The sequence below is a fragment of the Cylas formicarius genome, unplaced genomic scaffold (genome assembly GCF_029955315.1).
Source record: "Cylas formicarius isolate icCylForm1 unplaced genomic scaffold, icCylForm1.1 PGA_scaffold_10__41_contigs__length_53128322, whole genome shotgun sequence".
NCBI classification, from domain to species: Eukaryota; Metazoa; Arthropoda; class Insecta; order Coleoptera; family Brentidae; genus Cylas; species Cylas formicarius.
Window position 1 is genome coordinate 2020107 of NW_026844214.1, and position 25680 is coordinate 2045786.

The window sequence follows — 25680 nt, forward strand, 5'->3', positions numbered from 1 at the left end:
GATGTTTCGTCAGGAAACGAGTACATTATAGAGTAGTATATAGATACATGGAATTATGTATACAAACAATACGATAACATACATTTAACAGTACAGTATAGAAGAGTTACAAACGGATATACAAACAGTACAAACATATTGACAAAATGTAGTGAAAATATCACTAAACTCATCAGGGCACTCCTGTAATATTTGTTTCAGGTCGTAGAAAGTATTGGTTGACAAAAGCTTTCTGATGCACTTTTTAAATTGTCTTGTAGATAATGCTTTTATGCTTGTAGGAAGCGTAATTTAGCGACTTTTTGTAGAACATGTGGTTCAGTCTTGGCTTTAGAAGGTGTTCTCTGTTTCGGGTGTTATAACCGTGGACATCCGTGTGTTTCTTGTGAGAGCCTTTATTTTTATGAACGATGATGAATAATTTAAATAAATATATGTGAGGCACTGTTAGTATGTTATACTTTATAAATATATCTGTGCAGGATAGCCTCGGAGGCAGTCTGAAAATCAACCTAAGTATCCTTTTTTTGCTGAATGAACACCCTCTCCGCATCACTCGCTTGTCCCCAGTTTACGATATTATATGAAATAGTCAACAAGGATTTTTCAAAGAAAAAATCTCTGATTGTTAACGTTGCAAAAAACGTTTCGTTCAGTTTATCACAAACACTATCTACGTCGTAGTCCCACTTTAGGAAGGCATCGATGTAAGATCCGAGAATCTTTGTTGTGTGGTTTAATTCCACGCGTGAACCCGCAAAGCTGAACGCTAGGTTAGTCAGAGGTTTAACATACTGACCAGTGAATTCCATCGCAACTGTTTTTTCCAAATTATGATCAAATGATTCTGTTTGCAAAAATCAACAAACTGTGCCACAACACTAGAGAACCTATTGATCAGCTCCTGAGCTTCCCTTCCGGAGACGAAGATGGATGTGTCATCCGCGTACATAAAAACGCGACAGTACCTACTGAGGAACTCAGGAATGTCATTCACATACAGAAGAAAAAGTATTGGACCTAATATTCCTCCCTGCGGCGTGCCTAAGTTGACGTTGAACGGTTCCGAGTATATTCCATTCACCTTGAGACTTCAGTCTTCCCGTACAATTTACGTTTGTTGTGCATGAAAGAACGTTTACTCCGGTCATTATACGTACACAACGAAGAACGTATGTCTCATTTATTCAAACACTACCAACCTTATCAAATTTTTAACGGTCAAAAATAAAAGTCACTATAAGACACTAAATCATACCTTCAACAATTTTAAATTCTCTGTAGTTTTTAAATAGAGCACGGGTGGCTCAGGTTTATAGGTTTCTTGTTATCCTTGACACCAGGCCATTGGAAATCAATGTGTTTCAAGGTCAAACTCCTTTTGATTTTTTAATATTATATTAATATTCTTTTTATTAGAATCCCGTGACAGATTCCACGGCTTGTCTCACGTCCGCCGGCGACCTCTGTCGTCTATTGGGTCAATTTATTACCTACTGAAACTGAAAAATACCCGGGATTATTTTTTCGTCCTGGAAAAATTGTCCTTGTTTAAAAGGAATCGGAGAGTGGACCCGCGGTCTTGTCTGACGAGGGTCGAATGATCCTTTTCTATATTCGTCGCTGTGTTTTTTTTGTCCTTCCGGCCTTTTTTCCTGGAATTGTTTTATCGCGTGCGCGGCTATTTATTTTTCTGTCGCACTCCTCCGAACTTTGATGGGACTTTTGGGTGGTAACTGTAGTATATTTTATTCCCTATTCAGAAATTCTTATAATTCGGAGCCTCATACTGTTTATGTGTCTTTTTTGGCTGGAGTAGTTTTTTGTTTTACCTGAACGTTTCTGCAAAATCGCGGAATAAAACCAGTCGTACATCAACGTGTATTTGATTTCATCGTTGTCTTAAATTACACTGGCGATTAGAACAGTTTCAGTTAAGCAAAAAGAAAAACGACTTGCCCCACCCAGTGACGATTTTTCGAAAGCAATGTTGTTTTTTCATGCCAACAGATAAACCCATAGTGGTTTTGCCGTGTAGCACTCGGGACAACTATTTCTCTGGCCGTATCCGCCGCAACTTGACCGTCTTCAAAATCGGTCGAAAGCGTTTTTTTATTCATTTACCGCCATAAATACACCCTTTGTCCTGAATTATAAAACCCAACGAGATGACGAACGCCAAATTTACTTCGGCAGAATTTTATATCAAAGCGGAAGTGAGTTTTCCCGCATAACTTTATCGGGTCGTCTCAGCTCTACGCTGACATTCCTTGCCTTATCAAAATTTTATCCGTATCTCGAGGGCCGTTCTGATGTGTGCATATACTCAGAACGGCAAATATTTATGTTGAAAAGTCGCTGCTCGAACGGGTAACATCGTCGAACGATGTTACCCGGGGTTAACGATGTAATTGCGTGAGTCGATTTTTGTCAGTTCAATTAATTATAATTACGCACGGTTGAAGCCACTATATCAATAACAGAGCAATTGTCATTTTTAATAAAACCATAAACGACGTATGATTTGAATCTGATTATTTAATAGTATATTATGCAACAAGTGCGGTAAACGGCATTTGACTCACGAGTTTATTTGACATGAGCGGGGCGAGTGTTTAATAAACGAGTGACCTTAAAAAGTTTACCGAACGTGTTGCACATTACACTTTTTCTACAACCGTCAGTTTTTGGGTACATTTTCGCAAAACAACACGAATACCGTCAGAACTGACCGTCAGAATCGACAAACGTCAAAACTCAAAGCGAGGGAAATATCTCCGAAAACATCTGATTGCTCCCAATCCCGTCCGGTAATTTTTTTTATATCTCGCGCACCCTGTATAATAGACAAGAACAGTAAATCAGAAAATAGTAGCTCGCCACCCGGTTTACGGTATTGTTTAAACCAAATTGATCCATGTTTTGACGTTTTTCATTTACATCCAAGAATTTATCCGCAAAAACTGAGATTTTTAATATATTTTTAGAATTGTTGCCTAAAAATAACGCACGTTATATTCAACTGAAAAAATTTTCGAATTAGAAGTTATAGCCCTGGGTCTCCCACGTTTCCTACCCCATGAATTTTTCCAATAGAGTAAATGGTTCCGTAGAAAATAATTTTTTTCTGAAACAATACAGTCAATGACGTCATCTCGATTGGACTGTGCCCGAAGAATAGTGATTTTCATATGGATAAATATAAAAATATAACATAATAATAATAACATAAATAAATAAATAAATAAATTATATATATATATATATATATATATATATATATATATATATATATATATATATATATATATATATATATATATATATATATATATATATATATATATATATATATATATATATATATATATATATATATATATATATATATATATATATATATATATATATATATATATATTTGATATATATAATATAATTGATAATGTACGGATAAATGGTCGACCTTGGGACTTCATTAGAAAATTTTGCAGGAACGTTCCTAAGGCCCTCAAGGTCATACTGGCAAAGTTTTACACGAAGTCGGTGGAGTCCTTGATGTATCTGGTGACGTGTCCTACGTGTGGTTGGAGCAGCGATGCCAAGTGTTTAGCCAAGTAATACGTTGGTGATCCGGGTGCGCTAACTATTGGTCTTAACAGGACATCTACTTTGTGTATCTTAGGTATCTTAGAGCCTTGGTGGAATATCCCGTGTTCATGCGGAAAGGTCTACATCGGAACTACCAAGAGATCAATGGGAACGAGACTTAAGGAGCATAAAGCAAGCTGCAGGCTAGGACAGACAGAGAAGTCTGCAGTACTAGCATCGGTCAACGGCTATCACAACAGACTAGTCAGGGAAGCCATCGAGATACAAAAACACATACACAATTTCAACAGAAAGGAGGAGACCCTTAGACTCAACCAAATCTGGAACCCGATCCTTAGGAAGACCCGAGCAGTACCGATCGATATCCCAATACCAACCGAAGCGGAACAAGCCCCGCCCACCACCAATCGGCATAAATACAACCTGCGCAGGAGAAATCATCAGTCTACGTCCAACATCGGAGATGGAAGGACCTCTGAAGAAGCTCGCCACTCGTGCTAGCGAAATGTTAGGAAGTAATTCCAACCGACGACGGCCTTTAAACCCGAATCAAGATAATAGCTATTCTACATTTATTTTAAATTAAAAATTGGTGATATGTGGTGCCTAATGTTTGTTTTTACGGTATGTGAAGAGGGTTTAAGACATTAGACTAATGAAATCAGGCGAATCCTACCTATGAAGGAGTGCATCAACAAATTACCATGATGACTGCTATTTCCGTATATACAATATTTACAAAATTTAAAAAATAGTATATAGCCAATTTTCAAAAAGATACCACCAGTTATTCTGAGCCAGAAATAGATGAAGATACCCTTAGTGATGTTGGTGATATATGGAGTTTTTCTCAGCGATCACACTTATTTTCATAATCAGAACGTAATAAGTTCATTGGAGACTTAGGTTTACCTATTTATAGGCTATTTTGACCAATGCGGAAACTTGGTATCGACTGCAATTCTGAGGACTAGAGACTTTTGTATTGATTCATCCAAGAGAAGCCTTAGAGCTGTTCTTGAAAATGTTCTTGCTTCTGTATGTGTTGCTCATTCCGTGCAGATGAAAGAACGCTACGAAAATCTGTGCTTGAGAAAATGAAAAACAAGGACCATAGTTCGATGCTTTTTGGTGACTTAAAAATTGTAGGACTTCTACTAGGTCAACAGTCAGGATATACGAGGTACTCCTATTTCTGAGTGGCAGAGTAGAAACAGACAGCAATATTAGGTGAAAAAGAACTGACCAAAAAGGATTAATTTAACTCCCGGATCAAAAAAATTTTCTTCATCGAAATCTTGATGATCTGCGTAAAATTGTCATACTACAGTTGCATATTAAATTAGGACTGTTGAAGCCGTACTTTCTCTCAGATGCAAAATTAAAAGAGGGAATTATTGTGGGTTCTCAAATAAGGCAAATAATAGAAGATCAAGACTTTGTGAATACCATGATCGAACCTGAAAAGGTTGTATGGGACGCAATATGAGTATAAAATTACATTTTTTCCAGTCACATCTGGCCTACTTTCCCGAAAATCTTGGTGCCATGAGTGAGGAGGAAGGCGAGAGGTTCCAAGGTCCATGGTACGTTGCATCGATGGCAGATGACTGCTGGTCATCAAAAAGGGACAATCCGACCGTGAATATCCATTAAACGAAGTCTTTCGGCCAAGAGGGAGAGATCGTCCAAAAATAAATGGAGCTAACTATTCTTTGAGAGTTTGTTATTTAATTTAGATTTTTTAATTTGGTTTTTGTTTTTGCACTAATAATAATAATTTTGAAATCAACTGAGGTTTGAGAATTTTGATAAAGAAAAACCTTACATGTTACAGGAAAATGCATATCAGATCTAAATTTAGGAGGAACAAATTATAAAAAAAACAAATGTCAGATCGACATCAACTCAAAGTTTAAAAACTCTTAGCTTGTATAATATATATTTATAACTGGTAATTATTCCTTATCGACTACTAATAAGAAAATATAGCGAAAAATAGACGAATCTAACCCAAAGGTAGAGCGGTAGAGCCCGGGTCTGTGGCTTCAGTATTTTTAAATACAAAAAAAGTGCCTGCGAGTATTATAATGACAACTTATTTATAGTGAATGTGGGTTTGCATGTAAGGGCGTCCACTTCGACAATTAAAAAGTGGGTGGATCTGCTTCGGTGGTATAATTATATTTAAAGTTACATTTTAATGTAAGTGAATAAAGAGTGGGTTTCATACAAGGCTAAAACAATGCCCTAGAAAAGTTCTATTGATATACCTGGTGGGATGTTTCATTGGTGCGAAACTTATTTTATTATTATTATAAAATTTTAATCAGGAAGTGGATTGTTGTTTATTTTATTTTTGCCGGCCATTAAAACATATTTTCTTACATCAGTGCAGAAAAAATCAAACTGACAACGCTTTCATATTACAAAATAAATATATATTAAATACTATGAAAAAACAGCTACGTGGATATTGTAGAAAGCTATTTGCAAGTATATAAAAGAAGCTAGTATATATCGCTTTAGAAAAAACGACAAAAAAAAAACTAGAAAAATACAGGAAAAAAATAAGCCAGAAAAACAGAAGCACAAAAAAATTTAAACAATATTAAATAATATTACGTAACTTAAAGAAAGTTTTGCGTTGTTCTTACTTACTTACATTGGTTTACTTACTTACAGCTTAAAGCAAGGGATGGGGATTTCGGAATAAAATTCTTTAATATGTTACTCAAAACCTAAATTTTATCAGATTTCTTAAATGTATTATATGATATTTTGACAAACAAAGGCATTCCAAACCTCGGCCAATATCGAAAACAATGAATAGTCTATAGTGTTTTGTTTTGTACTGATTTTATTTTAGTTTAATTGGTTACTAAAGTAAGAAAATTTTATTATTGTAAAACAATAGCTTTCAATACTTGGTGTCTTGCCTTGGTATGTCGTGTGAAAACACTGCAGTACTAATAAAGCATCTATTCATATATTACAAAACCCCACATTTTTTGCGTGACTCTAAAATATTTGCATTGCATATTTGCAGTACAGAGTAGGACAAAAAATAACAAAAATTGAACAAGAGTAAAGTACCCATATTTCAAAAATCGGGCAAAATGTTGCTAAGAAAATTTACTTAGCCTTTCTACCAAAAGCAGCGACTTCTAAGCTAAAATGCTTTTTGTTTGAAAAATATTAACAATTTCCAATTTTTCCAATAAACACTGTCCCAAACTTGAAAGAATGAATTTGTGAATTTAAGATATGCGACGATATTTAATAACGCTTTAAAAAAATTATAAAACATCTTTTTAAGTAGGCAAAACATTGCTAATTGTAATAGGCCTATTGAGCAAACGTCATTTATACAGGCTGTCTAAACAGGGTGTCAAAATAATTTATTAATTGTTTTAGAAAAAAAAGAAAATACAAAAGTTAGTTATCATTCATGCAAACATTGGAAATATCAAAGGATAAAACTTCCTGTGGTCCTGATAGAATACCTTGCTTTTTGTTTAGATTTTGTGTGTGCAGTTCCCTTGGTTAAACCCTTATTTTACCTTTTTAATCTTGCACTTTAGACACTTTCTTTTTTTAATAGCTGGAAGGGGACTAGACTAACCCCGGTCTTTAAAAAGCGAGGGCTTTCGGGAGGCCAGTGGACCATGGTATTGTTAATCAGGTTAAAAATTTGATTGTTGATGTATTCTCTCGCCACTCTTGTTCAACCTATACTCAGACGCTATATTTAGGGAAGCCTTAAGCGAATCAACTGAAGGCACAGTCATCAATGGGAGTAGATATATAGTACCGTTTAAGCAAGCAAAAACCGCACATAACCTCAATTTCCTAACCCCCTCGCAGCGGCGGCCCCCCCGCACGTGGCGGTCCGGCCCATCCTAGTGTCCCCCCTGGCTACCAGCGCGCGACATCTAGCAGCGACGGGCGGAACCGGGGCAAACAGGACGTTACACAAGGTGGGTGGGGGGCGGAGCGCACTCTGGTAGCCAGGGGGACACTAGGACGGGCCGGACCGTCACGCAAGCCCCCCCCCCCTGCGAGGGGGTTAGGAAATTAAGGTTATGTGCGGTTTTTGCTTGCTAAAACGGTAATGTATATCTAATGGGAACCACAGAAATAACTTGCGATACGCAGACGATACTATTCTAGTAGCCGATAACATGCAAGATCTACAAAACCTAATAGATAAAGTCTTGTATTATAGTACAGAGTCTGGACTGACACTGAATGTAAGGAAGACTAAATGGATGTTACTAACAAAAAAGGAAACTGACACTCTCGAATATCTCAAAGTTAGAGATAATGTCATAGAACGAGTATCCACATTTAAATATTTGCGTACCAACGTAAATGAAAAGTGGGATCCAAGGAAAGAAGTAAACTCCAGAATTGCATACGCCATTGCATTGTATTGCATGCATAAATATGAATGGATTCTTCCATTAAATCAGGCATAATCTGGAACTCGGAATGAGGATGGTGAGGGCCTATGTGTTCTCTGTGCTTTTATATGGATGTGAGTGTTGGACCCATGACCCTTGCTCCGAAAAAAAAATTCGAGGCTTTCAAAATGCGTCAAAAGGCGTCTTCTTCCTATTCCCTGGGTACAGAAAGTGAGAACCACGAAAGTACTAACAATATAGTTTTCGAAAAATCGTCACTGGGCGGGGCAAGTTTTTATTATAAAAGAACTTCGCGGTTTCGTGTGGTAAAGGGACGCATTGTTTTTCTATCGTCCTCCTGCGGACCACTATGGAACTTTCGCACAATCGATGTAATTTAATTGTGCATGCGCCCTGTATAAAATGTCCTTCACATCTCATCGAACTTCAAAGTTATAGCAAACATCGGTAAATATTAAAATTTGCACAATAATAGCGTTGTCGGATGATATTTTTTCAAATATCTCGCGCCATGTATAATTGACGTAACCTGAAACTCTCACGACACGGTTTACAATACTATTCAAATAAAATTATCCCATCTTTATAATTATTAATTTATAATTTAGCCACAAAAACGGAAATTTTTAGGATATTTTAGATTTTTTGCCCGTAATCGACAAACCCTGTATATCATTGTTCGAGGTAGAGGATTTCCACACGCCCTGGTTCAAGAATTTTTTGAAAATAGTAAATGGTTTTCGAGAAAATAAGTTTTTTCTGAAACCAGGCAGTGCGCCGTAATAATCAATGACGTCATCGCGTCTTGACAGCCCCCGAAATAGCGATTTCAACATGGTTTTTTTCAAATATCCCGAGCACATTTTATTACGTTGAATTTCTACTGTTTAGATATGCGTATGGACTTTTACTTCCTTGCCAAATTTGAAGTCGATGACTACATATTTGAGACGTTGAGACTATGACGTTTTAGAATATATAGCACAGAATATTCCGAACACCCTGTACAACATGTGAAAACCGTAAATACAAAAGTTTTAGCGGTCCTACTGCTGTCCTGTCCATATTTTTCAAAATCTTTGAGGCTTTGGTAAAAGAAATAATTGCATTGTATGTTGACAAAAATAAAGTTTTTGTGGAGAGACAGTTTGGATACCTTTCGGGCAAATCAACATTGAAATCAATTATAGCCATTCTGGAAAAGGTTTCGGAGGCCTTGTTGGATTTTTCGAAGGCTTTTGATTGCGTTAGCCAAGAGTTTCTTGTAAACAAACTTGAATTTTACGTTATAAGGGGTCAAAGTTTGAACTTTTTTAAATCTTACCTTAACAAGAGACAACAAATTGTTACGTTATCTAATAGTGATGTTTCTGAACCACAACTTATTTCGCTTGGGGTGCCACAAGTCTCAATACTGGGTCCGATTCTTTTTCTTATATTTATTAACGACTTACCAGCGATTATAAGATCACATATAGTTTCTTTATATGCAGATGAGACAACAATACTTAATTTGGGTGGAACCTTAAGTGACGCAGTATCTGCAAGTGGTACAGGGCGAAATAAATCAGAGGTTGTCTTTTTTTCAAGTGCAGCTGAAGTTAGTTCTCACAACGCTAAACTTCTGGGTGTGTACATAAATAGCTGACTTAACTGGCACGTGCATACAGATATACTGGCGGGGAGATTAAACAAAGTTACATTTAAGATTCTAAAACTTATTCAACTTACAATTTGTGAGACGGATTTAACGTTTTATCTTAGTATATATATATCATATTGTTGTGGGGAGACTCTTCAGAGGCAGATAGAATCTTTAAAATTCAAAAAAACATTGTTCGAACTTTGTGTTGCGCACAAAATAAGGATCACTGTAAGCTACTATTTAAATAAATGAAAATACTGACTCTCCATTCAATTTTTATCTATCAGTGCATGATGTATGTCCATGAAACTAAAAAAATAAAGAGTTCCGACTTTCACATGTATGATACCGGACATAGAAATGATCTTTGTATTCCAAACAAAAAATGTAAACAAAATTCAATCGTCCATTAACCGGTATTATACCATATAACAAATACCGGCAACTTTCAAAAACAACTGTGCCCTGTTCGAATTTCAAAAAACTATTAAACAAATTTTAACAGAAGAAATATAAAGATTTTTTGAATGCAACTTTACTTCTAAAACTCATACCGTCAACATTAAATTTATTGTTTATATATGCTAGGGCAATAAATTATTTTATTAAATTGGCTAAATCATTATAAAAATAGATTTTTCTTATATTCTGCGTTATTTTAAAAATGATGTCCTGTTCTTCCTCGTTTTTCGATTGCTTTTGTTAGATGTCGCGTGTTGAATCGATATACTATTATTGCGAAGAACTAGGAAAAATAAATATATTTTATTTTTCCAGAGGTTGATCGGAAGAGGAGGGGGGGTCGTCTAGGAATATTCAAAACTACGTTTTGGAGAACGTTTGCGCTCGAAAATTCCCCGAGGCGATTTGGAAACTTTTACGGGATTCTAAATTCCGGTTGCTTCGTTTTCATTCGACGTCTTATTGCGTTTGCGTTTCGATTGAAAACCTCCGAGTAACGTTAGAGTGGCATCGCAATTTGTTACAAATAGAGGGATGCGCGCTGTTTATAGACCTCGAACTCGACAGGTCTCTATTCGCACACATTTTTTTATTTCATTTCGTTAAATTTGACTTGCAAGCTGAGGAATTGTTATAGTCTAATCTAAATTTTGAAAAGAAAATTAAATCTAATGGATGAACAAGTGACATTGAGCCTAATCATATAGCTATACTTGACCCCCTGCCTAGCAGGGTGTTCTTGGATTCACTAAGAAGCGGGATATAAGTATGTTTTCAATCTTTTTCGCCGAGCAATTCTTAAAACATGCACATAAAAAAGTACAAAGTAACAATTTATTACGTTTTCATTATTAATATACGAAATATTAAATATAAATATAATAAAACTAAAATTCTTGCTCGTAATTCTTCTACCAACGAAAAAGAATCTTAACTGCGACTCAGGTGTCTACCTGTCACCAATATGGGAATCAGTCATTCGAGACGGTGTTCATGCCCCTCATTTAACTCCGCCCCCCTCAAACAATATATAAGCAGGTACAGAGTAAAATACGAGCCAGTTTCAGTCAAGCTTTGAAGAAGCCAACAGGATGATTGGCGAAACGTCAGCAAGTTCGACTCAGCGAAAACCGACGCAGGAGGAATCCAGAAGTTTTGTAAAAAGTATTACAGTAGCCTGTGGAAGTTTCTTTGAAAAGCTGGTTCAATTTGATTTTGTAATAAGTCCAAATAGGTTTCTGCCGCGAGGTTATGGTCCATAAAAAATGGCACAATAATATGATGTCCGCAATTTCCCACCATAACATTTATTTTTTGAGGATATCGGTTTCGAGTGTGAACATAACGATATTTATTGTCTTGGCTAAAATACCTACAGTTTTGAACATTTGTTTGTTTGTACATACATAAATGAAACCAATATCCTATCATAGTTGCTTTCTCGGTCATTTCAAAACAAAATGCTACTCTTCTTTCTTGATCACCTTCCCGAAGGTCTTGCTGCTTTTCGTATTTATAGGAAAAATATTTGTGTTTTTTTTATGTGGGCAACATACAGTTTCTTCAAGAATCTTCGAACTAATCATTTTGTTTTCTTCCACATGCCGTAAAATGTTGGAATTTCTATTGGCACATTTTCAGCTGAACATTCCAACATTTGCTCCTATTTATTGATACATTTAATTGTTGTTCAGATATAGAATGTTTTTGAAATTTTAAGTAATATATCCAAATACAAAAATATCATGGTGATTTGTTGGCTTTCTCCAGATTATAGAGATTATTTTATTATATTATTATTATTCCAATATCTTAAACCTTCTTCACATACCATACAAATAATATGTGGCCCCCAACGTTTGTCTTGATGACCATTATTTACTTTAAAATAAGCATGGAATTGTTTTTTTAAAGTAGGAGTTTAATTTGAGGACTAGATTTCTTGACGCCTAAAGAGCAAAACTTGTTTGAAATATTTTTACAAAATCTTGGCATTTAAAAAAAAAATTGAACCGCACCATGCTCACTAACTTCACGAGTGCAATTACAAACGCAATTACACGATAAACTATATTTTACTTCGGTAATTTCCCGCTAAAAAAAAATACGTGTTAGAAACAAAGCACATTGTTTTTCTATTATTTTAGTTCTTGTAACTCCGAAAATGTGAAAAATAAATCTGTGGTATCATTAAATATATAAAAATGTTGAACAAAAGAGGTTTTAAGTTTCTGGTGGTCATTTAAATATACATCCACTACCTAACCAATACCTCGTTGTACTTACTGTTAAAAAAATATAGGCACTTTTAACTTAAATTTCAATTATCATTATTAATGATATTTGTTTTGTCCTTCTGGGAATGATAGTTCCCGCTACGAGGTCGGTTATCTAGAAAAGTAATTTTCTTTACCTGGTATACTGGTTCCCAGAGCTACGAAAACTATTGCCGTCACGGCGTCTCTTATACCTAAGGTGGCACCGAAATGCGAGGCGACGTCTCCTATGATAGCGGTGACCACACCTATGCAGAAAATCGAAACTACGAAGCACAGATATCCTTTGAATATATCTGAAACAATCAAAAGATAAGCAAATATTATTATCTCTATTGTGGTATGTTCTTTTTTGTTATATTTTCATTAAAGCTATTATTCTATATATATATATATATATATATATATATATATATATATATATATATATATATATATATATATATATATATATATATATATATATATATATATATATATATATATATATATATATATATATATATATATATATATATATATATATATATATATATATATATATATGATGACACTGATGACACTATATTCCGGGATATCATCCGTTCGCTCGTTGAACTCCGACTGGAATCCTGCAGACGTTTCGCCAAAATCTCACTTGGCATCTTCAATGCTCGCGCTCCGAAAACACTTCGAACACTCACACTCGGAGCGCGAGTATTGAAGATGCCAAGTGAGATTTTGGCGAAACGTCTGCAGGATTCCAGTCGGATGCAAGATTTGCAGGATTCCAGTCGGATGCAGGATTCCAGTCGGAGTTCAACGAGCGAACGGATGATATCCCGGAATATAGTGTCATCACATTTTTCCATCCGAGAATCAATACGTGAGAATATATATATATATATATATATATATATATATATATATATATATATATATATATATATATATATATATATATATATATACATATATATATAGACTATGTAAAATAAATTAGGGATATCATCCGTTCGCTTGTTGAACTCCGACTGGAATCCTGCATGCATCCGGTTGGAATCCTGCACACGTTTCGCCAAGATGCCAAGTGAGATCTTGGCAAAACGTCTGTAGGATTCCAGTCGGATGCAGGATTCCAGTCGGAGTTCCACGAGCAAACGGATGATATCCCGGAATATATTGTCAACATATTTTTCCAACAGTGAATCAATACGTGGATATATATATATATATATATATATATATATATATATATATATATATATATATATATATATATATATATATATATATATATATATATATATATATATATATATATATATATATATATCCTGCATATTTCGTTCATTCATTAATCTTCTGATCGTTTCATTCCACGATCTACGTGGTCTGTTTCGTTTGCTTTTTCTTGGTGGGCTGCACTGACTTATTATTTTGGACCATCTCTCTTCAAGTATTCTTAATTCTATTCGATCCTTCTTTTTAGATCGTCATTTAGAGTCTACGCTTCTGATCCTTAGCTCAAAGCTCTATCATATCAAACGTCTATCATTTCTCTTAACTAAATTTAAGGAGAAATTTATGCAATGACATTAGAATATATATATATATATATATATATATATATATATATATATATATATATATATATATATATATATATATATATATATATATATATATATATCCTGCATATTTCGTTCATTCATTAATCTTCTGATCGTTTCATTCCACGATCTACGTGGTCTGTTTCGTTTGCTTTTTCTTGGTGGGCTGCACTGACTTATTATTTTGGACCATCTCTCTTCAAGTATTCTTAATTCTATTCGATCCTTCTTTTTAGATCGTCATTTAGAGTCCACGCTTCTGATCCTTAGCTCAAAGCTCTATCATATCAAACGTCTATCATTTCTCTTAACTAAATTTAAGGAGAAATTTATGCAATGACATTAGAATATATATATATATATATATATATATATATATATATATATATATATATATATATATATATATATATATATATATATATATATATATATATATATATATATATATATATATATATATATATATATATATATATATATATATATATATATATATCCTGCATATTTCGTTCATTCATTAATCTTCTGATCGTTTCATTCCACGATCTACGTGGTCTGTTTCGTTTGCTTTATCTTGGTGGGCTGCACTGACTTATTATTTTGGACCATCTCTCTTCAAGTATTCTTAATTCTATTCGATCCTTCTTTTTAGATCGTCATTTAGAGTCCACGCTTCTGATCCTTAGCTCAAAGCTCTATCATATCAAACGTCTATCATTTCTCTTAACTAAATTTAAGGAGAAATTTATGCAATGACATTAGAAAATATGCATTTTTAATTTTATTTTTGATTCAGACACTTTTTTGTCTACTGCGATTTTTTCATAAAACAAATAAAATAATAAAATGTACAGCATAGCTTGTTGAAAAAAGTTATTTTAGAAAAGCAATGTAGTTAGATGCCCTCAAACAGATGTATTTTATGCCAATATTTACCAATTACGTTCTAAACAAATACATTTGAGAATTAATTTATTAATAACATTTCTGAAACTAATTGATCTATTCATGCGTGATCAATGAAAAAACAAATTATTTTACAATATAACTCACATAAAACACAACAAATTAGCAACAGGCCCTAAGACATACGAAATAATATATTATGCAACAAGTTTTGCAATTAGTTTTTGGGTAAATTTTTTGCAAAATAGCATGACTGTCAGAATTGACGAACGTCAAAATTCAAGGTGTGGGAAATATCTCCAACATCCGATTGCTCCCAAACACGTGCGGTAAAATCCCGGAAATGTTCGTAGTGGCTCGGATCCGTGGGAAACGAAACTGACGTGGTAAAATGTCGCTTCCCGCACGCTTGATCGGTGTGTAATTAGGCATTTTGCAGACGGGAGTAGAGAATAGTATATTATGCAACAAGTGCGGTAAACGGCATTTGACTCACGAGTTTATTTGACACGAGCGAAGTGCAGGGGAGCGAGTTTTTAATAAACAAGTGAGTTATAAATTTTACCGGACGTAGTTATATATTGGACACCTTGTACATCATCATATCGATTTTATTTATCAATCGAAAGTCTAAAATTTACAAACACCTCAACTTATTACCTTCGAGCTTCCGGTATCGATCAGAATGATCTAATTTGATAAAACCGAGTCACGGGGCGGCCATCGCGTGACGTCACCTCGCGGAACGTTACCCGTATGACCGTTTCGCAAATTGGATTTGCAATGTTGATTTGCTACACCGCGATTCGATCAGGAATCGAAAGCGACCCAAAACAAACAGCGATGCGCCCATATATTTCCTTTTTCCATTAAAGCCTGCAAAATTAATTCTCCGTCTCTAGACGTGTACGACTAGGTGGCCATAATTACACGTTCGGAAAATTATATTTTGAGGAACTATAGTTTATGTATATGAATACTGTTCAAATTAAATTATCGCATCTTTAACAGTCATTCATTGATAGCCAATAATTTTCCCACAAAAACGGGATATTCTAGGATATTTTAGATTTTTTGCCCATAAATGACACACCCTGTATATAATTCAAACAATGTTCCAAATAGAGGTTATAGTACTGGATCTCCCACGTTTATATAGACTAATATAGACTAAATGGTTTTCCAGAAAATGCTTGTTTTCTAAAACCATGTAGATTGAGGGTTTTCATTTGGATTTTTTTAAATATCTTGTACAGCGTATATAATAGACGAAAACCGTAAATACAAAAATTGTAGCTCTGAATGTGGCCTATAACACTGTTTGAACTAATTAGCAATATCTTTTACGAATTTACTTTGGAAAAGGACAAATTTCGTTGTCTTTTAGATTTTTTTTCATAATTCAAAAACCCTGTCTATAATAAAAAAATTTCCATAAGTCCAAAAACGCATATTTTTCAAGATACAGGGTGTTAAAATTTTCTAAAAAAGTTGTTTTTCCTTTTATAACTTTTATACCATTTTCGATATTTTTATCAAATTTGGTGTACCTATTTTAATTATTATTACTAATTAAATTAATTAATTAGTTATTATTAATTTTGACATAAAAGCTTTATTTTTATTTTTACCAGTGCCGTCCGTAAGAGGTTTGGAGTGAATATTTTTTAAGAAAAAAATGGCACGCTATTGATTTTTCTGAAAATAAAAATTAATTTTGAAATTCCCATTCAATTGGGAGCAAATAACAGGAAGACGTTTATTACTAAATAATATTAAATAACTGTAAAGAAAAATGTTTATTTGTTGGATCCTTACAAACATTACTCTTACATTACTAAATTAGAGCAACTGCTGGAAATGACCTCCCCCGATTTCGATACATGCGTGTGTACGCGTTATTAGGGACTGCTGAACCCTTTCTAAAATACGAGTAACTGTTCCTAAAAAAGTCTCCTATCCGATTTCTTAGATCTTCCTCACTTCGGACTGGTGTTGTGTACACTAATGTTTTTAAGTGTCCCCAAAGAATGAAATCTATTGGATTTAAATCAGGTGACCTGGGTGGCCAAAAATGTGGTCCAGCACGCCCAATCCAGCGATCACTATAATTTTCATCTAAATACTGACGTGCTATTAAAATGAAAACTCCAATCCAAACATTTACCGAAAATTGCTCTTGAAAATGGTTTTCAATTACGACGTGAGGATTATTATCGGCTCCCACATGATTGTTATGGAAGTTTATTGTTGAGTTACGGGAAAAATATGACTCGTCGGTAAACAACACTTGTGATAAAGACCTTGCATTTTGCACTAACTTATTTTGTGCAAATCTACACAAAACTACTCTTAGCGGAAAATCCCTTGTTAAAAGGGCTTGGACTAGTAGCATATGATAAGGGTAAAGTTGTTGATCTTTTAAAATTTGCCATACTAATACATGGGTAACGTTTAATTCGGTTGCAATTTTTCTAGTGCTAGCTTCTGGGTTTTCTTCAGTAGCATTTATGACAGCTTCCTATATCTGAACCGTTCTTACTGTTCTTGGTCTCCCTATAAAAGCAGTAGACCTATTAAAACTACCCGTTTCACCAAGTCTGGAGTGAATATTAACAAAAAGTTGTCTCTCAGGTAGCGGGCGGTTAGGATATCTTTCTTGATACATCCGTTTTGCGGCGCGAGCGTTACCATGACCCCTTCCATACACGAAGTGCATATCTGCCATTTTATGGTTTGTGGACTGAACCATTTTCACCAAAACAAACAAATAATTTTTAAATAAAAATTTTAAAAACTAGCAACAAACAAACCAAGTGAAATTTCATTTAGAAATTTGACAGCTGTCATTTATTGTTATAAACAAAAGAATTACTGTCGCTTAGCAAAGCCCACTTTGCCATTTTAGTAAATTGTATATTAAATTGCAGTTTGATTCTTAAATTTTCCTATTAAATTGCTAGTTTAATTAAAAAAAGTGTATTTGAAAATAATGATGTGGTAGCTAGCTTTAATAAATAAAAAAAAAGGTAAAAAGGACCGCGTGAATGCTAATTGAAAATCATAAGTGTCGTCGCTAAAAAAGTACGGGAGATAAAAAAGATATGACTGTGAAAAAAGAATCACTAGATTATTACAAATTCTACTTATTCATTTTTATGAGCACTAGTCATAGCATTACACATGCCAACTTTCAAGTAGAGCGGACTTTTTTCTTTAAACATATTCAGTCCAAACCCCGTACGGACGCCACTGGTAAAAATAAAAATAAAGCTTTTGTGCCAAAAATTTCTCTCAATAATTAAAAGTTGTTCACCAAATTTGATAAACATATCGAAAGTGATATAAAAGTTATAAAAGGAGAAACAAATTTTTTAGAAAATTTTAACACCCTCTATGTAGAAAAATATGGATTTTTGGAGCTATGTTTCTATGAATTTTTCGTTTTAGAATCACGCAAGGAATCGTTTGGCAGAGTACATTTTTAACACCCTGTATATTATATATCATATTTTACTTTATTAATTTTAAATGGGCATTTAATAATTTAAAAAAATACAACTTAATTAAAAAAAATAATATTTTACTGGAAACTACTATTGTATTCAAACCGGCCCCCCTGTATATGCAAGAAAAGATCCATTCTTCGGAAAGAATTTGAATCGTCAAGGAATTAGATATTTCCATATTGTATACATAAAGTTTTGTAATTTTTCATTATTAAATATTTCTTTTTAAGGTTCAAAGGTGACGTGACACTAATTATTTTACCTTCATTATCAAAAGCCTTCTTGCACTGTACCGATAAAAAAAAATGTTCATTTTCCGAATTCCTACTGATATCCATTATAATTATCTTCGGAAATTTTCTCCACCCTAACGGTAACACAATTTTGGTCCAAACAAATGGCGAGTTCTCTGGTGGACCCTTAATCAAAGTCATTTATTTTTGGTATATTTAATTACCGTTTGTCTTCTTTCGCGTCGACTAATGCCCCGGCCATAATAAAGATGGGAAGACTTTGATAAAGTCTTCCGAAATTTTATTGTTCGCCGAGGTACAATGAGAAGACGCCGCGGCGATGGGGTGCCGGTCAAAAAAATAGCGCGTAATTTCTTTTAGTCGCCAAAAAGCCTGGAAATCGGAAGTTAATATCGTTACGAAACGACGGAAACTTTTTTTTCCAGCCCAAAAAATACAAAGTCGGCGTGTGGTATTAACTTTTTTAGGTTATGTTTATAAAGCGTACATTTCCAATCAAAACTTACTCTGGAGATATATATTTTTTTATTATCGCTTAAATCTTCAGCAAGTTTTATTTGTATATACGCTCAACAAAAAAGCGGCTTTATGCTCAATTATGGGAATTTCTGTCTGCAAGAATAATACAAAATTATTTAAGATGGATGTTTAGCTTAAAGGTTGATAACCCGCATCTGCCTCCTTGAAGGATGAGGAAACCCCTTTTACCATTACATAATGGTGTTAGATTATTATAAATAATATTGTACGTTTCTACTTTTAATATTGCTTAATGTTCATGTACAATTTTTTTTCATTTTTTTTTTATTTCTTTGCCTTTTTTTTGCAGCAATATTTCCGTCCCACGATTGGCTTTATAAATAAATAATTAAATAAATAAATTAAATTAAATAAATAAATTGGATAGAACGAGAGATAAAAACAGCATTGACATATTTATAGCGTACAATTTTTTGTTAAAATATTATTCAGTTCAGTTATTCAGTCAGACACTACATATACATATTATAATTATATTGTAATACACTATTATACTATCTAGACATGAATTAAGGTAACTTTCTAAACAACGCATTAAGCATTGGTACCGAAAGCATTTGGTCTTGCAAGAATTTAATTAAACGTATTATTTCATTGCATAAATATTTTTTTACTTTTTAACAAAAATATTAAAAGAAGGCTCATTTTTCACAATGTTTGGCAGTAGGTCGTATGTATTTCTCTATTTGTCCTGGCAACTGTATGTGAGTGTGTTTTTTCGATATGGGTTATTTAGTTTTGCAAAATCATTTATCTTAATGTCAAAAGTTTTTTTTTTTTTTTGGTTAAGTACAATATATTTAGTTTTTTCAATGTTCCTTTTAAGTCATTCTTTGCTATATTTGCCAATACTTCTGAATTTTTTAATGGATAAATTAAGACCGTATCAACACACATTCATCACTACTTCCAAAACAAGTTTTAAAATGATTTAACAATTAGCATATCAGAAAGCATATTAGGAAACACTTGAGCAGTCCACCAAATAAAATCAGCAGCATTCGCATAAAAATCCATTGACACTGTTATTGCTTTCTCAATGTTTTAAATTGTATTTAAATTTATTATTATTTAAAATTGTGCGCAAGCAAGGTGATCACCTGAACCACAAAGCATCTAGAGAAGAAAGCAGTTTTATGTTGGCGTACTATAAACTTATCGCTAAGCTTAGCCTTAAATGGTTATTAAATGACGCTGACGCTGATCGTACATGTTTACTGAAAATCGATAGTATATTTGGATATCATCTCCATTTATAATACTTTAGAGATTTTAAAATTGAATCCTGAGTCACTTCAAACGTTTTGAACAAATATCCTTTGACAAATCCGTAATATTTAAATTTTGTGCAGAACAGCTCATAACTAATAGTAGTGTAGTAGTGCCGGTTATAAGCCACTTTTGGTGGGAAAATTTGAATTTACGTGAATGTTCGGGTGTGTTCGGTTGGCGCGTGGACAGATTCAAAATTTTCCCGCGCAAACCCGAACACAGGCGAACATTCACGAAAAGTCAAATTATCCCGCCAAAAGTGACGGGAAAATTTGATATATTTTAGCATCGCATTTATCCGTAGCACCTTCAAAAAAGGTTGCAAAAAGCTTATTGATTGCTTCAAGGTAGAGATTGCCGTGACTGTTTTGATATGTTTTGAGTGTTAATTGATTGGAAGTAGCCCTTTTCCTATTTCGAACCATATGTTTAACAGAATTTGCCCAACTTTGTGGAGGGATGTTAAAAACTTCGGTTTCTATAAGTTTGAGGACATTGGAGTTAACACGTGGAAAAACATTGTTACGAAAAGAGGCTGTTTTAGTTCATTTTGCAGACAAGCCAAAAGAATATTTTTTTAAAGTGATTGAGTTAGTAAAGGGATGTAATAAGTGTATTTAAGTTAAGGGGATTATATTGAAAAATAATAAAAAAATTGTTACTCTACGTTGTTTCGTTCATATTCGGGCCAGGATATTTTATGGAAGTTTCTAAGATAGATTTACTCAGAAATGTTCGGATATCGTAGCAATTAACCTTAGTATTCGGTGACGGCTATAATACTCACCCGTCGGTGGAACGAAGGCGAACAATATTTTCCAGAAGACGGTGAGGAAGTGCATGAAGTAATCGAGGCTGGACGGTTCCTTTTGATCGTCCTCGTCGCTCGCGCTTACCGTCATCGCTTCGATAAACTGCTCTTTCCACGATGACGTCCCGATAAGAAGGGAAGCGTTCGCCCGCTGAACCAATTTGTCCACCGTATTCTGCGGAACACAAAAGCCGATTAACAGTTTATCCGACACCCTCGTCCGTTTCGAGTTGCCGTTGTTTTTCGCCGTGAAATAAAGCACGGAATATGGAAGTTATTCGTTCAATCATTTAAGTTTTTATTTTTGTATCTTTCCTGATTTCCACAAAAACGCGTTTAAATTATATACAGTCAACGTTCATACAGTCTTTGTCTTTGAACGTGTTGCATATTATACTTTTTCTACGACTGTTAGTTTTTGGATACATTTTCCCAAAACAACACGAATACATTCACTGACATGACCGTCAGAATTGACAAACGTCAAAATTAAAAGCGTGGGAAATATCTCCGAAAACATCTGATTGCTCCCGAACCCGGCGGTAAAATCCCGTAAATGTCCGAAGTGGCCCAGATCCGTGGGACAAGACTCTCACGTGGTAAAGTGACGCTTCCCGCACACTAGATCGGTATATAATTAGGTATTTTACAGAAGGAAGCAGAATAGGATATTATGCAACAAGTGCGGTAAACGGCATTTGACTCACGAGTTTATTTGACACGAGCGGAGCGAGTGTTTGATAAACGAGTGACTTAAAAAGTTTACAGAACGTGTTGCATACTATACTTTTTATACGACCGTTAGTTTTTGGGTATATTTTCGCAAAACAACACGAATACATTTACTGACATGAACGCTAACCATTTCGCAATGATCGTTCGATTTTGAAAAATTTGCGCGGTTCGTATACCATCGTCTCGGCGGTGAAATTAAATATAGAATTCATTAATTTGTTGCTTCTGCTCGGAAAATGGTGGTTAGAGGGTGGTCATTTTTTCTGATTCTGTGAAACAACAAAAAGGAGACAACTCAATGAATTGGTTGCAAATCATTCGCCAAAAATTTATTTTTGGCAGCAGAACGGGCAACAGAAATGTAGCAAGTATTCGTATATTTGTATAACAAAAGTCAATATAAAGTGTAAACAATACTTTTACCTTCCGAATACATTAAGTCGCATTTCAACCTAAAAACGAACTCCTGCGTTACTAGAAATATGTTTTGATACTTTATATGATCAATGTGGACATAAAATTTTCTACTGGTGTTAATTGTTCAGGTATATTTGCAATTTCTCAATATAATCAGTTAATTATCAACGTGTCAACTATTTTTTAGTTTTTCTCTATTTCTTAATTACCATGTGAACATAAATTTTCTACTGGTGTAAACCAGTCTTCATATACTAATTACGTTTACATTTTCTTATCTTTCTTAATTTAATGTGTTTTGATTGTTAATTTTAGTTCTTGACTTTGCATAAACGGGAGTTGTAATTATATACTGTCAATGTTTATACAGTTTTTTTTTCAGAAATCAAGGATACTAATTATACTACGTTGTTGAAATAAAAAGAGAATAATTATTAAGAAAAGAAATTTATAACTAATAGTAGAACCTTAAACGAAAGTATAATATATTCTGATATGCAAATTAATATAGGTATATCAATTGTTCAGGTGTATTTGCAATTTCTCAATATAAATAATCAGTTTATTATCAACGTGTCAACTATTTTTTAGTCTTTCTCTATTTCGTACTTACCATATGAACACAAATTTTCTACGAATGTAAAGCTGACTTCATATATTAATGACATTTTTATTTTCTCGCCTTTCTTAATTTTTATGAAAATAATCGGCTTAATTATATATTTTTTATTTTTATAGACCATTATTAAGTGTTTTCCACGAATCAAGAATATACGTTTACTACCTTAGTCGAATAAAAAATGAATATTAATTAATAGTGGAAATATGTTGATGTTCTCTCTCATTTCTTGAATATAAGAATGTCCGTGTGTAGAATTTCCTCACATTAGTATATATGTTTGAATTACAGTTGAGTTTTGACATTGAGACTTAAAAATGAAAATAAATTTTTACTTTAGTAGAAAGAAGAAGATAATAGATAAATTTTAGTAATTAGCAATCTTCATATAATATCTTATAAGAGAGGTAAAGTTGCGATTAAGATTGTTTTTTATTTTTCTTTCATAGAAGAATCGATTGCAAGCAAGAAATTTAGTTTTATCGAATAAAATTTGATGTCCGGGTATGTGATTCAGTTTTCAAGCTCTTTCTGAGTTCCAGGAGTAGGGACTTTGACGGAGTCTACGCCGAAACTCACCATAATGCCGTTTGCATCTAATGTAAATAAGTAATCCAACAACCTGTCAAATGCTTGCGCATTCTGTAAGTGTAATGATACTTTTAAGGAAATAAAATATGAAAAAGGTTAAAAATACCTACAACTTGTGTTGTGATTGGTTGTGGAATCCCTTCAAAGTGCGCGTTTTGTTGCAGTGCCATCTATTCAAAACAACAACCAGCTAAGAAAAACTGAATTAGATAAAAGTAGCAGTACATGCTTTGGAAAGGATCATTATCATCCTGCTGGAAAATCTACTCAAACGGACTTAACGATGGATGAGTTGACTCATCATCAAAAAAGAAACAGCTTAGTTTTGCAGGAAAAATAATGTTTGGAAGATTTGGAACAAAAATAGAAAATTCGCCATATGCTTTAATGGATGATACAAACGAATGTTTCCTGCTCACATTGAATCGTCAACTCCGTTACAAATGCCAATAATCATTAGCTTCGGCAGCTCCCATTTCATTTGATGAAGAAATTACTCAAGAATTCTAGCACTGTGGCTTCAGCATAGTACTTAAGAGCCATTTTTGAATTTTTATGCCAAAATTTCCAATTATGACAAATTCTTTGTTTAAAGAATGTATTCGGCGACCATATAACAAAATCGCAATATTGCAGATTTGATAGAAATATTTGCACTGGATAATAATAAATATGATAATATAGCTGTCCTTCATTTTTAAAATTTTCAATTTAGGATACTGGTCAATGTACGCAATATGATTTGTTTTTAATGAATACGGGCACTTAATTTCCAAACACACTCCCATATGACACTCACAAAATACTAATCTGTTTTGAGGTGCAGCTAGTTTAGGCCAGTTTTCACTTATTAATAATACCCACTTTTAAAACAAAGCCAGATTCAAAGTGCGTATGAGCTTGGAAAGTCTTAAAAGCCTTCGTCTGCTGCTTAGCACAAAAGTTATGGAAAAACAGCAACACCAAAATAACTTTTTTTTTTTCAAAGAAACTTCCACGGACTACTGTAACACTGTTTATAAAACTTCTGGATTCCTCCTACGTTGATACAGTTTCAGTCAAGCTCTGAAGAAGCCAACAGGATGATTGGCGAAACGTTGGCTAGTTCGAGTCAACAATAACCGACGCAGGAGGAATCCAGAAGTTTTATAAAAAAAACCAAAATAACTTATAACATTGGTGACTGGTAGAACTCCATTAATTGAATTGTCTAAATTATCCAAGTCTAAAATAAATGGATCAATTAATTGTAGTTTCATCTGATATGTACAAAAAAAATATTTCATAATGTAGCAACACCGATTTTCTTGTGATAACTTTTTTCAGTAATGACTTTCCTTCTCAAAATAGCTAACACACCAAAATTGATTTGAACACTCATCTCAGCTCATCATACAAATGATTTTCTACCTGACCTACTACAATTGTTTGCCCTAATCGGCCATACTTGATCACATGGCTTGGATTGCCTAATGATTTTTAATGGTGCAAAGAAGTGAATGGAATTAAGTATTCGCTATAAAAGGTTTAAATATAGTAGGCGGATGTTTTGCTAGAGAATATGTTATAGAACCAATGGTGGTGATTTTTTCACGGATTCTAATAGAGAAGAAGCCCTAATAACGGATTTAATATCGCCTTCCATAGATGACGTAGGACATTTTTAAGTTTCAGTTAAGCCCTGAAGAAGCCAACATGATGATTGACGAAACGTCTGCGTTTCTTTAAAAAACCGAACGTTTTTAGTTTTCATAAACCTTCCTTATTGGAGGGTTTTACTGCCGTACAGTATTCGTTTAATTTTCAGGGTTGATCCGGGAAGATACCTAGAGAGAAAGTGTTATTCGCAGTGCAGACGTTGTTGTCCCATTAATTAAATTCGAAGGGTCTCGGTTAAGATAAAAAAAAAGAACTCGTTCGTTTCGACAAAGATTGGCCACGCATTTGCCGATGTAGACGAGAAAAAAGTCTAATAACGAGAAGATTAGAGCGAGCAAAAGAGTCAGGAA

General features: G+C 33.9%; 1 protein-coding gene across 2 annotated transcripts in view; it reads right to left on the bottom strand.

The window, feature by feature from the left end:
• The window catches only part of LOC132698459 (sodium/calcium exchanger 3), a 204683-nt gene that overhangs the window by 14472 nt on the left and 164531 nt on the right, over window positions 1-25680 (bottom strand). For both annotated transcript variants that reach the window (XM_060664525.1, XM_060664516.1), the window contains exons 4-5: window positions 21286-21484; window positions 12560-12718 (exon numbers count right to left, since the gene is read on the bottom strand). In XM_060664525.1, coding sequence (XP_060520508.1) covers window positions 12560-12718; window positions 21286-21484 — 358 coding nt within the window. The remainder of the gene's footprint in view (window positions 1-12559; window positions 12719-21285; window positions 21485-25680) is intronic.